The sequence below is a fragment of the Euphorbia lathyris genome, chromosome 5 (assembly GCF_963576675.1).
Source record: "Euphorbia lathyris chromosome 5, ddEupLath1.1, whole genome shotgun sequence".
NCBI classification, from domain to species: domain Eukaryota; kingdom Viridiplantae; phylum Streptophyta; class Magnoliopsida; order Malpighiales; family Euphorbiaceae; genus Euphorbia; species Euphorbia lathyris.
Window position 1 is genome coordinate 81,717,276 of NC_088914.1, and position 15,141 is coordinate 81,732,416.

Sequence of the window (15,141 nt, forward strand, 5' to 3'; positions counted from 1 at the left end):
TCCCTTTAAATATTAGAATAAGGTGCAAAAATACCTCTAACGTTGACCATCAGGAAGAATTTTAATTTTAGATATCATTATAAAATACAGATGTTTCGCTACTTATTCTGCACTAGTTACATACCGATTAGTTCTAAAAAAAATTTCACATTTTTTTTGTAATTTAGTAAAAGAGTTGAATATACGATGAAATATTTAAAATTTTCTGTCAAACTCGTACAAAATACAATATAATTTTTTGATTTTTGATTTTATTTTTTTCACGTATATCAATGTGTTTGTGATATGTTACTAATGAGTAGTAAAATAACGCACATATAAAACATAGACAATAAAATTTGTGACCGAAAAGACAGTTTTATGCATTATTTCACAAATTGACCAAATTTATCACATTAGAGATAAAATTACATCATTTTAGACATCAGAAGTAAAATTACTCTTAATAGTTAACGTTAGGTGTATCTTTACGCTTTATCCCTTAAATATTTATGACTAAACCTGGAGTGTTAAGCATATGGGCACCACCTTGAGTGGATATTATACTATGCACACTAAAAAAAAATGGAGTTTTGGATATAAATAGCTAAGGATAAATTATAGTTTTGATCCTTAATCATAATCATAGTTTGAAGCTAATGTAAGGGACAATTACATTTATAGTCTCCTATTGTACTTTTAATTTAGAATAGGGGACAAATGCCATTAATAGAAATTAAAATTAGAGAGAATCATATTATATCGTCCTCAAAAACTGATATTGAATAGCCTACTTAGCAATAATTCGACTTTACATACATACACTTGCAAACAACTTCTTTGTACATGTTTCAATTTTTCTTTGCACATACTGTCTAAATTTCATTTAAAGTTAATACTTCAGCTGTTATGCGGTCGAACATCCGGAAGATTGAACATCCGTAAATGTCTCGTGTCCAAGCAATGCCGTTACTTTTCCATCTTCGCTTACATGAACTGGGTATGGTATCGAGTTTCCCCTCAATTTCTATGCTTTCCCCGGACAAATATGCTTAACAATCTCATTCACATGTTTCGCGCATCGACGAGTATGCGTTTCGCAAATCCTCCTCCAAAGTGCCCAGGTACTCTGCCCACAGAGACATACAATAACCTCGTATATCTGATATCCACACCATTGATAAGCACCTCAAAACTTGCTGTTTAAAATGTTTTTATTTGAGTTTTTAGTTTAGTTTCCTGTGTTCCATTCTTCAATACAGCTCATCAAAACATTGCAGTCTAAACTTGTGATTAGTATAAAACTTCTAAGTTTAATCAAGTATTCTAAAGCTAATATGGTGAGCTATTTGAAAGTTTCTGTGCAAAAACTAAACAAAATAGAAAAGTTACGAACCTGGCCAGGTGAATGACCGTCTTTTTGTACCCACTTATAACTTGGTTGATAAAAGCGCCCATTGAAGAAATATGGCTAGCCTTGAAGCAATGCCATCCTTGAAAAGAAAAGGTAGAAATAAAATGTAATTGCCTTCAAAATATCTATGATCGTTCTTTAGATATGCGAACTTTGATGATGAACATCCCATCCCGAAATGAACCATAAAATGGAAGGAAAATCAAAATTCATCCGTAACACAGGAATAGGAAAACAGAAGGGGTTTTGATAACATTAGAAGAAGAAAAAAGGCACCAACCCAATTAATTGGCCACCAATTACGACTCCAAACTTCCTCTCTTTTATAGCTGAAAGTCAGATTGAGTAACCCTTACATTTGGTGAGTCTGCAAACTTAGTCAAACAGCTTCCTGATGTGTTAAAACGAAATCATCCAAGTCCCCGATCGTTGGATGTATCGCATAATACGTATACCGAGCCAGCTAGAGCCTAGATGCTGAACCAGCTTATGCACCCTATAATAAAAGCCCTGGTTGTAACAAAACCAGACCAGACCTTTAGAGCAGCAGAACTGAACAAAAACACCATCAATGAAACAGTAAGTAGTAACACTAGACAAACATATATATAAACAGCACACAACCCGTAATTTTCCTCCAAGCAGAATGTCAGAGATTAATATAAGATATATGCTTGGGCCTTAATTATTAGCTTGAGCTTTTAGTTCAATTGGTTCCATGACATGGTATCAGAAACTCTAGGACCAAACGGTCGAGGGTTCGAATCCTGGCAACCTCATTAATTAGTGGAATTAAAAACACATGGCTGAATTAGTTTGTTTCAGTTTTGCTGAATTAGTGATATTGTTAATTGCCCGAAGGAATGTTCCACAATCTATTAAAACAAACTCATGAATCTTATTCCTCCAAATCCACCTAATCCATGTTATTCTCCATCTAAACCATATACATATACTAAACCATATACATACACTCCACAGCCCCATTCAGGATCATTATATATATATATATATATATATATTTCTGATATCTGTTTGAAGGTTCATGTAATGTTTCCATGTGAAGGTGTGAATGTCAAAAGAGAAGAAGAGAAGAAAACTCTAATTAAAATAAATAGGCCTGTTTACTTAGGTTAGTGACGAGAGGCATTTTTTGTCCAATACCCTGTATTAAGCAATGCAGTCAAAACATCTACGAAATGAGCTCAGATCACATGGATTATGATACGTCTCTAGGTGTAATGATACATGAAAACCATTATATAATAAAGATCTATATGTTGTTTGAAGTTAGTTGTTTTTCTGTCCATTTTCAACAACTTCCAAGAAGATACAAGCCAAAAATCAAATTGTAAACAGATATAGAATGTTCCCAATAAGTTGGCAAATGCAATTCATTCAATCATTTGTTACGAGAAAAATAAAATCGATTTACTTAGGACCAGAATAATGTTATTGTTAAATACAATTTTATGTACTTTCCATTGAACAATATCAATGTCCTTTCGTCAAAGAAAAAAATTTAAATGCAGCACTCAGCACAGAACTTTGAAAAAAAAGAACACTCCAGTTTAACCACTATATTTTAAGAACGCTTCTTTCTAGTGATATAATTGTCCTACGGATAAACTTAAACAATATCCTTTGTACTCCTAACATGTTTGGACCGCTTCAATTCAAGCTCATCCTCCTCCACGTGAGCAATCTCAGCAGTAGCAAAGGGTGTAGTATCAACATCGTTTGCTTTATCGAGAGTCACACCCCGCAGAGTTCGTTCAATCAGGGCAATTGATGATTCCCCAAATTCCATCATAGTTATATCTGCATCATGTGAATTTGCCAAACATTCCGGCAATGATATCTGGCCAAAAGTCTCATCCTTGACATCAAACAATATAATGGAATTCGTATAGGATTTAACAGGTGTTTTATGGAAGGCAAGCAAATGAATCCGTCCATTCACAAAAACTTCTGAATCCCAAAAGAAGTGGACAGGAGGAGTGATAAGCCTCCTCCAACAATTCGAGTTAGATGAGTAGACAAAACCATCTCTGGAGTCTATTAATAAGATTTTGTAATCCTGCGTCCTTTCATCAAATCCAAAGCCGGTAACATACCAACCGAAGAGTGAATATGAGTGAGGTGGAGGAATTGACAGAAAATGTTGAATTGAAGGGTTAAAGAGGATCAAGTTAACTATGTGAACACCGGTACTTTGAGCAATAACAGATATACACATTAAACCATTAACGGACCCGAGGATGCGAGAGTAGGTTCCAGGAGCAGGATGAGGAAGATAGGGTGATATAGGACGAAGGTAATCTTGATTGTCATTGTCAAAAACAAATGAGTAACTTCCAGTTCTCTTGCCCTGTTGATGCACAAATATGTGGGTTTTGGTTTTGGTATTGCGAAGGTGGGTTGAAATAAAATGAGGAGTTGTGATGAGAGAACGCCATGATTTACAGACACACCTGCACTGGATAATGGACTTTATCGGCAGCCTCCACAATAGATTCTCTGCCAAAACTTCATCTGGTAAATAACCCAACATCTTATCTTCCTCAAAACTCAATTCGTAATGTCTTTATGAGAGTAGAATGTCTTTATGAGAATAGAAGAGATAAAACGAAACTATTTATATTAGGAAAAGGCGCAAGTATCCTAATCCAAGTACAATTAGGATTCTAATTATAACTTAAGATTAGAAGCATTTCTAATACAACTAGGATTCTAAATTTCTTTAAAAATTCATGTATTTCTCAAATCTTAATTTTCAATTAAGAAATTCAAAATCTCCAACCACGACTTTAATCCCCAAATTAATAAGCCCTACATTTGAAACCCAGTGTTCTTTCTAGAAAAAAATGGCACATTCTTAAAATACCAAGCAATACCTGAAGCAGCAAACGAGTTCCTTGTTCTGTGAAGTAGGCCACTGCAATTGAAGACAAATTCCGGAACTGGCATACTCTACGGTCACAAGAACTTCCGCAATTGGACGAGATTCCAGCAGATTTGAAGGCGACGATGTTCGATCCAGAAATAGAAGCAGCCATGGCGAGTCTCAAAAGAATTGAACAGGAAGAAGAATAAGAGGAAGCGAAAGATTGAAGTAGCCACAGAGTACAAAGGGGCTTTGCAGCTTTTCATTTTGGAAGCTTTTCTACAAATATTCTTTTCATTTTTGAAGCTTTTCAAGAAACAACTGTTTTTTTAATGTAATATGGAAATTTTTTTTCTAGGAATTTTTAAAATTAAAAATTCTAAGTAATTTTTCACTGTTTATGTTTGAAATCATTAAGAGAAAGTTTCAAAAAAACCACAATTTTAAAAAATAAAAATTTTAATCACTAAACAACTTTAATTCTTAGAATTTTTTATTTTTGGGTCGTTAACTGTAATTTCTATATTATCAAACTAAAAGATCAAAACTTTTAGCAAAACGAAAACAATAGTTCCCGTTTGAAAAACAAAATCATAGGTACGTGAAAATACGTTGTTTTTTTTTTACATATTAGAATTTTACATATTAACAACAACTATTCAAAATCAAGGATGTCTGGACCGCCTAGGTGCCCGAAATCAATAATCAGCCTTGATTTTCTCCGACTAGTCTCATTTGACGTTTTTCTAGCCCCTAGGTGAATTTTAACCGCATGGGCTCCATCTAAGCGGCCTGGACACACCTAGGCGCCGCCTAAGCTACGTGAACAAAAACATTCTTTTTTTTTGTTTTATTATAATTTACTTTTAAACATTGCATGATTATTCATAAATTGTGCTTATTATTTTTGAATATTTTGATTTAATTACGTTCAAGGATGTCTCTACCTTTAGGCAATAAAGGCGGCCGCCTAGAGCTCCAAAAAATTGGAACCCCATATATAATAAATAAGTAATTTTTTATTTATATTTTTTAAATATATCATAATTGCTACCATCAATTAATATTTTAAATATTGATTTCTTGAAAAAGAGAAAAAAATTATTATGGAACTTTAAACATCAAAATCAAAATACTAACGTTAACTCTTATAGGTTTTATTTTATTTTATTCTTTGTTATCAAAACGGAACTTTCATTCACAAGTAGTACAGAATTACCCATTTTTCTTATTAATTTATTGTATATACTCTTTTAATTTGTTGAGTTTAATTTACTTGAATTAACTTTCTAGTATATTATCTATTAAATAACATTCAACATAAAAATTCAGTTAGTGATTCTATATTTTAAGGATCGGTCCGGCTAACCTATGCCATAAGGCATAGGATAAGACGTAATTAATACATTTTTTTTTGTTCAAAAGATGTTTAGTTTTTCTAAGTAATCATATGCAATTAATAAAACATAATTAACTCACTCATTAGAACTTAAAAAAGAACTCATGCATATATGGGTAATTAATTTATTAGTCTCTATATTTTGACAAAACACACTGTTTAGTTCATGTGTTTTAAAAAACACACTGTTTAGTCCTTGTGTTTTAAAAAACACACAGTAAGGTCCCTAACATTTTTCTCGATGACCTTAACGTTTTTCTTGGTGAACTGTTTAGTCCCTACCGTTTTCCTAAATGGTAAAAATTTTAACAAACAGACGGAAAGACTAAACAGTTCATTGAGAAAAAGGTTAGGAACCTTACCGTGTGTTTTTGAAAATACAAGGACTAAACAGTGTGTTTTTTAAAACACAGGAACTAAACAGTGTGTTTTGAAAATACAAGGACTAAACAGTATGTTACAGTGTGTAATATTATATTAATTAGTAAATAATATTATTAGTGTAAGGAAAACCGAATAACTGAACCAAATCGACTAAATTATTCAATTCGGTTTGGTTCGGTTATTTATTGTTATTTAGTTAGATTCAGTTTTTATTTTTAAGGTTACTCAGTTTCCGATTATTTCGGATTGGTTCATTTTTAGATTGAACTGACCGATGAACACCTCTAGTATGGTTCATGAGAATGTTTCCACCTGCAGTCAGGGCCAGCCTAGGGCCCAAAGCTGCTGGGGCCCAATTTTTATTTAGGTCTATGAATATATGGATTTTATATACATATATCAATAGTATTTAGGGGGCGTTTGGTTCACAAGGGGTAAGAGAAAAGGAATCAAGAAAGGGAAACTAAAGGAAATGAAAGGAATAACCATTAATTCCCCTATGTGTTTGGATATATTTAGGAAATGGAATGAGATAAAAGGAATCCAATTCCCTAGAGGGCATGGGGTAATGACTTAACCTAAAGTAGGGTAATGCTTTAACCTAAAGTGGGTAAAGGGAATGAGTTTTTTTTTTTGTAAACAAACAAGAACAAAGGGAATGAAACCCTCACATTCTCATTCTCATTCCCATTCCTAAAGACCCCAAACCAAACGCCCCCTTAGTTTATAAAAGTTTCAAATAATTGATATTTTAGACTTCAAAAAGGTTCAAGATTTTTTTAGCTCTATAAATATATGGAGTAATTTCTTTTATATACATATATTAATACTATTTAGGCTTTAAAGGTCCATACAATTGACATTTTAAACTTCAAAAGGGTCCAATTGATTTTTTGAATATATGTTAAAAACTAATTTAAAAAATATTGAAATATCTTTTTGATTTTGGATAAATAAAAGTATATTTGGAGAACGTAATAATACGTACCGTACAAGAAATACTTATTTATTTATTATTTATTGGAATATATTTTAAATTTTTATGTATAATTTTGTTTATTAATGTGGGCCATTATCTTTTATTTCGCCAAGAGCCCATTGTTAGGCATGAATTTGACTACAATTTAACATATTATTTATGATGAACTTATGGTGTTTTTAGGGTTAATTTACGTGAAAGAAGGCCTTATACGTGTTTTTGTGCAGATTTGGAAAGATTAAGTCAAACAGACTATAAGCAGCCTGTTTTGCACAAACCATGAGGAGATGAGCAACCTATGATCCAGCGGTCTAACGCTGCAATTTCTGATGACGGATGGCGACTTGACAAACGGCAGGAGCGGCAGGCAGGAAAGGCAGATAAGAGCAGTTAAAAAGAAGCATGATGACAAGAAAGTTCGACCCTTGAGTGTTCAAGGGTCAAAAGGATCTTAACCACTTCTAGTAGTCTAGGATTTATGAACAATTTAGTTGGTTTTTGTAATATTTTTATCACATACTTTCAGTACCGTTTTGATCTTTTCTCCTTTAAATAGATGTAGTGGGGGAAAGGAAAAGATACCTTTTTGTGAACTAAAGATAGACGTTTTGGTGGAGAGAAGAGCTCTCAAGGAAGATAATGACTCTATTGATGGAGCTCTGTAGAATGGAAACAGACTGTTCACTCGGTAGTATGAGTGAGTAGTCATTTTAAACTGGTTCGGCCAGTTAGGGCCGATTATGTAAGCTCTCTATTTTCTATTTATGAACTAAAGATAGACGTTTTGGTGGAGAGAAGAGCTCTCAAGGAAGATAATGACTCCATTGATGGAGCTCTGTAGAATGGAAGTAGACTGTTCACTCGGTAGTATGAGTGAGTAGTCATTTTAAACTGGTTCGGCCAGTTAGGGCCGATTATGTAAGCTCTCTATTTTCTATTTATGAATGAATGTTGTTAATTTATGAAGTGTTTGATGAAGCTTTTTATTCCATTGCTTATGCATATATGCTAGTGTTAGATGAATGATAGGGAACTGCTTTCATCTTCACAGACCTTTTTATCAAACATCCAACCCCGAAGCAGGAACGTTAGGAGGTTGTATCAAGGGTTTTCTTTATTGAAATGTTGTTTCAATCATAATGCAAGAAAGAACCAACCTTAGGGACGCTTATTGTTGTAGTAAGTCTTAGAATCTTAAGAACACACGAGAGTTGACTTAAGTGAGCATTAAAACAGAAACCTTGACTTCACTTTACTCCATTCATGAATAAATAGGATGTTTAGGGACTTAAAGTAACCGGTTCCGCTATGCCTAACCTGTTCTACCTTTTATCCATTATCAAGTAATCGTTTTTATCAGTTTACTCATTGACTTGGTCACATTTTCACAATATCTCTCATTATAAAGAATTCACACACCACGAACACCCTGTTCTACAAGATTTTTCTAGTAAAAATTTGGTCTTCAATCCCTGTGGAGACGATACTCTATTTATCACTTTATTACTTGTTTCTAGTGCACTTGCTAGAGTCTGTTCAGAAGACAACAAGTTTTTAGCGCCGTTGCCGGGGATTGAAAGCAACAAAATTTATCTAAAAATTTCTGTGAAATAAGGTGTTTTTAATCTGTTTGCTAAGTAGGGCAGCCAGAAGTAGTGCTCCCACTGTCTATGCGCAGAGCTGGACCACCAGTTTTTCCTATCGATCTTGAGTTAGAGAGAACGTGTAGACGAAACCGAGCGGGAGCTCGACGAGCAAGACAAAGAGAGCGACAAAGAGAAAGAAGGATGGCTGGAAGAGTACCACCAGAACAACCAGTTCAACCCAACCAAGAGGAGGAAGGAGAGAACAACAATCCTCCAGTTATGAGGATCAAAGACTATTCCAGACCGACCACAGAAGGACACTCGTCGTGCATAGTGTTGCCTAACGAAGGGAACAACATGTTTGAAGTGAAAGCATGTATGATACAAATGTTGCAGGCTGCAGTGCAATTCAATGGATACCAGTCAGAAGATCCAAACGGGCATATCCAGGAGTTCATTACACTATGCAACACTTTCCGATCAAACCGAGGAGTTTCCGATGATGTGATAAGGCTAAAGCTATTTTCTTTTTCTCTCAAAGATAAAGCAAAGAACTGGCTAAAGAACCTACATCCAGGAACCATTACCACTTGGGAAGAAATGGCCAGTGCTTTTCTAATGAAATATTTTCCACCTAGACAGGCCATCAAACTCAGAAATGAGGTATCTCATTTCGTGCAAGAAGAGGATGAATCCTTGGCCGAGGCATGAGAAAGGTACAAAGAGCTACTAAAAAAGGTACCGAATCATAGCATCCCCATATGGATGCAAGTACAGAATTTTTACAATGGAGTCACCAACATTTATAAAATCCAGATTGAATCCATTGCCAATGGTAACCCCGAAGATCTTGAACCACAAGCCTTGTACAACCTTATTAAGAGAGTCGTAAGCACAAGCTATAACTGGCACTCAGCTAGAAGTGAAGGAAAAAGAGCGGGGAATGATGATGTTGTGTCAAAACTGACCACCCAGGTGGAACAACTTGCAAAGCAGCTCATCAAGATTAATGTATCATCCATTCACAGCGAACCGCCGTTCAATGATGTTTGTGATTTTTGTGGAGGACCTCACTTCAACATCAACTGTCCTGGAGTCAAGCAAGGGAAAGGTGAGTAGGAGCAATGTGATTATGCTGGATATAATCAAGGGAACCCACCAAACCCATACTCAAATACATACAACCCAGCCACAAGAAATCATCCGAACTTCGGATGGACTGGGCAGCCAAATCAGCAGGAACAACTGAGGTATCAGCAGCAACAAGGAGGAAAATACCAGAGGCAACCTCAACAACATTATAAGCAGCCAGTTCCACCAAAGGAAGATATAGAATAGGACATGAAGACCATGATGATGCAATTCATGAAGCAGACACAAGCGTCAATAAAAAATATGGAGACACAGGTCCATCAACTTGCTGCATCCTCGTCAAAAAGAAAAAGGGATAATGCTAAGTAACACCGAACCAAACCCCAAAGGAGATGTCATGGCTATCACTCTGAGATCTGGTAAGGAAAATCACCCTCCTTTTCCAACTGATAAAAATGCTGAGTGTGCAAGTACCTCTCAAAATGCTGAAGAAAAGAAAGAACAAGTTGTTCCTAGTCAAGAAGAGCCCGTCGGGGTAGAATTGACCGTTGATCAGGACCAGGAGGAACAAGGAAAGAGGTACAAACCACCTCTGCCCTATGTGCCACCTGTACCTTATCCGGCGAGGCTGATAAACAAGAAGCTTGAAGAGAAAAATTCAAAAGTGCTAGACACCTTGAGGAAGTTGCATATCAACATCCCCTTCGTGGAAGCACTTGCCCAGATGCCCACATATGCAAAGTTCTTAAAAGATATCTTGTCAAACAAGAAGAAGTTGGAAAACATCTCGATGATTGCTAGGGGCGTTTCGTCCCTATCTTTTAGCGTGATTTACGGTTTAATTTTAGATGAAATAAATAAGTTTAATTGCAAAAATAAAGTGTTTTAATAAAATAATGAAATAAAAATAAATTCCGTACTTTCGGTTAATTTTCCTTATTTTTGATTAATTTAGAAAATAAAACGTCAAGCTAACTCGGCTCTCGATAATTGTATTTCAGGTACGAGCAAGGAGCGAAAATCCTCCGACATACGCGGGGCGTATCACCCTTCACGCGGGGCGTGGAACACTTGGTCAGAAATAATTGTTCAATCCATAGGCACCACGTGGGATCTACTCACCGATACGCGGGGCGTATCAACCTCCACGCGAGGCGTATGACATATGTCAGAAATGATAAGCCTAATCCTGAAAGTCAAACTGCATGGTCTCCCAGAGTCAACTGCTCCTACGCGGGGCATCCCACCTTACACGCGGGGCGTGTAAGGAAGTTCTTCGACCTAAAAGACTCAGAGACTTATTTACGCGAGGCGTGCTTCAGCTACGCGGTGCGTAAAAGACCCAATTCAAGCAATAAAATCTCAGAAACTCAAACACACGAGGCGCATCCCAGTCTACGCAGGGCGTGGTTGAGACAACAAGATCTGGATTTGGTCCACATGCAGGAGATTTCTGACGGAATGGGCAAATACGCGGGGCGTACTCCACTATACGCGAGGCGTATCATGGGAAATCTGCAGAAATCATGTTCCTCCATACTTGTATCTTATGAAATTACAACCCTACCCTAGCTTGATGTGTATAAATAGGAGTGACTAGCACTCATTTAAACACACCTTTTTTGATATACAATTGTTACTATAGTTTAAGTTCTTATAGTTTGAGATTTTATTTTACATAGCAAAACTCTTTCACCTTGAGAGCTTGTTCGTTGATTCCGGCATTCCGTCAAAGTTCCGTTCCATCTCTATTCACCAAGCTCGAAAGCTCCACCTCCAAGTCCTAAGAGACGGCCTTGAGTCCGGTTAGCTAGTTCCGAGGGTGGATTCTTCCCTTTTCACTTGCTAATTAGCTTGTACTCTTCCTATGTACTAGGCTTGGTTGTATTTCATATTTACATTCTCCATATTTATAATTTATGATTCATAATCTTTTTTTCTATATATGTGTTGATGTTTGCTACTTGTTTTGATACTCGTAATTGATTATTGTGTTGGAGAACGCGATTTCCGACGCCATTCGGGCTATCTTTAGGGATTCATATAGGTGTTGCCTTACCGGAAGTGACGCTCCGGAAACTGTAGGAATTGACAAACCACGGAACTTACGGGCCCTAATTTCTAGTCCCAAGCATTAGACATGCCTTGACTAGGAACCACGTAGTCTAAGTACTTCACGGGTCGGTCACACTACACGTAGTCGTCATTGCAAGAATAAATCGTTAACCGTATATATATTGGGAGTCATTATTTGTCATATTTATAACTTATCGCCATCCGCATCATTTCGTAGAGTTTTGTTATATAAATTTGTCTATCCCGTAGTTAGGAGTAGTTTGTAGTTGTTCCCCGAATCAACTCAAAGTATTCGCCACTTAGATAACATATAAAACCGAGTCGTTTAATACTTGTAGTTATAAATCCCGTGGATTCGATACCCGGTCTTAACCGGATTATTACTTGATACGACGGGGTACACTTGCCCCTAAGTAGTGGCGTCTAGTAGAGATATAGCATTTAGGAAGATCACATCCATAGTCGTAGCGCACTTATCATAATATACATTTCGTCGTTTAAGAGCTCTACCGTACGCCCCCATCAAGTTTTTGGCGCCTTTGCCGGGGATTTATAATTTCTTGCAATATTAGACAAAAACGTTTTATTGTTAGTCTAAGCATTATTTTTGTATAAATTGTTTATATATACTTTTTATATATACTTTTTACTAACAATATTCTTTCTTGTTTATAATTTATTTCATTTATTTATGCACACCCGATCCCGGAGTGATACTCTCGTTCCTATTGATCTTGAAATTGAACGTACTCTTTGTAGGATTCGGAGAAAGAAAATGGCAAACCTCAAAAATGAAGCTAACCAGCCCGAGGTCAACCAAAGGCCGCCGACGCAACCCGTGAATAACAATCGCAATGGTGGAGGCAATGACATGCGCTCGATGATGGAGATTCTTGCTCCGCATCGTCCTCAAAACCGCAACGGAATCGTTGCCCCCACCATCTCGGCCAACACATATGAAATCAAGACTAGCATGATCCAACTCATCCAACAACTTGGCCAGTTCGGAGGAGAACCTCATGAAAACCCTAACGAACATTTAGATAAATTTCTTATGTGTGCCGAAACTTCTCGGCAAAACGGTGTACCGGTTGAGGCCGTCCGACTAAAGTTGTTTCCTTTCTCTTTGACAGGACAAGCGTTGTAGTGGTTGCACTCGTTGGAGGCGGGTTCGATTACATCATGGGTGGAACTTGAGAAGGAGTTCCTTTCTTACTACTTCCCCCCCTCCAAAACGGTTAAGTCGAGGAACGACATCACTACCTTTCGGCAGCTCGAACACGAAGCCCTTCATGCGGCTTGGGCAAGATTCCGAAAGTTGCTTCGAAGCTACCCGCACCATGATATCCCCAAGCACGATTTGGTAAGCACTTTTTTTATCACGGATTAACACCTACTAATCGTGCCACCATGGATTCCGCAGCAGGTGGGGACCTGTTTAGGAAGTTGGCCAGTGAAGAATATGAGCTCATTCACGAGCTCGCAAGGAAAAGCATACAGTGGTAAGAAGATCGGCTTGCCGGACCTTCGCGACATCAAACGTTCGCCGTGGAGAAAGAGGCTCCGAAAAGTTCCATGGCGGAAATGAATAAAAAACTTGACGCTTTGATAGCCCAGTTGAGCCTTAACAAAGTTGCACAGGTCCTGATGTGCAATCATTGTGGTGGAGACCATGACGGACTTAATTGCCAAGCCGGTAGCCCTTTCGCCGGCGACACCGAAAATGTAAGTTACATAGGAGGCAATCAAAGGTACAATCCTAACCCGAACTCCTACTCACACCACCACAATAATAATAACAGCGGATGGAGGCCTCGGTACCAACACCCTAACTTGTCGTATGACAATAATAATAATGTATTGAGGCCCCCATCCGATTTTGATCAAGAATATCGGAAAAATGGGCTAGGGCAATCACAAACCATGCCCGGTAATCGGAACGCTCCACCTCCCGATAATGTGCATGGCCAGTCAGTAACTTCCTTGTTAAAGGATATCTTAACCCGTCTTGCCGATAGTGAGGTGTTTTGCAGGGACCTTAGCCGCCAAGTAGCCCACTTGAATCGTCAGCAGCAGGAAAGGCCATTAGGAACCCTCCCGGCAAACACCGAGCAAAACCCGCGGGGCAAAAATAGAGAGTCCGGACAGGCGATAACGCTCCTAAACAGTAGAAGTTCGGACCCGTCGAGTTCCAACTCGGACAACCTGCAGTAAGCCGCCGTATGAGAAAGTCGAGCTACTTCGACTCTAAATGTAGCATCAGTTTGAATTTCTCAAACCACTTGTTTATATGTATCATAACCGTTTTTCAACTTATTTTTACTTATTTTCATTTTTATTTATTTTTACGTTTCTCTTTTTTATGTTATTTTTAGTTTTCTCCTTTTAGTTATTTTCATTTTTATTTTTATTTTTTATTTCTCATAAATCAAAAGAAAAAAAAATCCCATGTTAATCCAAAAAAAAAGTATATATAAGCAACGCGGGGCGCCATTCCTTTCACGCCCCGCGCATCTGCGTGTCTGACCCTATTATCGTAATGAAAGACACGTTACGCGGGACATCTCTCTTACCACGCCCCGCGTAACCTTCGGCAGTTAAGTTCTCTCTCGAATAAACGCCACGTACTGGGACACGCGGGGTGCCCCATAGGGCACGCCCCGCGTATCCTAGGGGAGCTGCGAATTGCAACTCCCCATGGCAGCCTTTCCCTCTCCCACCTTTCCCATCACTCCCTCCTCTTCCCTAAAAATCTTTCCCACTTCTCCACTCCAGCTCTTCTCCCATCCAATCACATCCCACCTTTTCAAATTCAAATTTCTTCAACCTCCCTCAATCATAAATTTTGTCTTAACCACCCTCTTAATTGTTCATTAAAATAATAAAAGCATTAAATAAGCAATTAAAACCCATAAAAATTCAAAAAAACTCCTTAAAATCGAAAATTGTTCTTTCCACGCGAGGCGTACTTCCATTTACGCCCCGCGTCCTCGCCTTTCTCCCACCAATTTATGGCCAGGAGGTGCGATATGCGAGGCATGCTTCCCCGCACGCCCCGCGTACCGTGCCGTTTTTGCGTCAAATAATGGGCAGGAGGTGGGATACGCGTGGCGTGGCCTCTTCACGCCTCGTGTACCCCTCTGGGAATCCGAGTTTTACTTGGATTCCCCACTCCTCTCCTATAAATACTCCCCCTTTTTTCCTTCTTCTTCCTCACAACTCACTCTAACTTCCCACATTTTTCCTACACTTTCTCTCAATCCCTCACTAACACCATGGCAAGACGAAAACATGTTACCGACATGCGCCCCCCGCGGTCCACTCAGGCCCGTACTTCTCGTTCCC

At 37.8% G+C, this 15,141-nt stretch overlaps 1 protein-coding gene and 1 non-coding gene across 9 annotated transcripts; both read right to left on the reverse strand.

Annotated features, from left to right (window-relative positions):
• Positions 1–673: 673 nt before the first annotated feature.
• Positions 674–4,578, reverse strand: LOC136228978 (F-box protein At3g07870-like). 8 transcript variants are annotated; one of them, XR_010688943.1, is made up of 4 exons: positions 4,291–4,578; positions 1,674–1,945; positions 1,376–1,472; positions 674–1,108 (listed from the first exon to the last, which is right to left on the reverse strand). XR_010688943.1 is itself a non-coding variant. In XM_066017486.1 (2 exons), the coding sequence occupies exons 1-2, from the start codon at positions 4,361–4,363 to the stop codon at positions 3,024–3,026; spliced, it is 963 nt and encodes a 320-aa protein (XP_065873558.1). In that variant the 5' UTR covers positions 4,364–4,578; the 3' UTR covers positions 2,823–3,023. The 8 variants fall into 8 exon arrangements, 1 of the variants encoding a protein (XP_065873558.1); XR_010688942.1 differs by having other exon boundaries at positions 674–1,141; XR_010688941.1 differs by having other exon boundaries at positions 674–1,141; positions 1,376–1,544.
• Positions 4,579–9,276: 4,698 nt separating this feature from the next.
• LOC136231595 (small nucleolar RNA R71) lies at positions 9,277–9,383 on the reverse strand. Its single transcript, XR_010689968.1, has one exon. It is a non-coding gene; the product is annotated as a small nucleolar RNA R71 (small nucleolar RNA).
• Between the last annotated feature and the right edge of the window lie 5,758 nt (positions 9,384–15,141).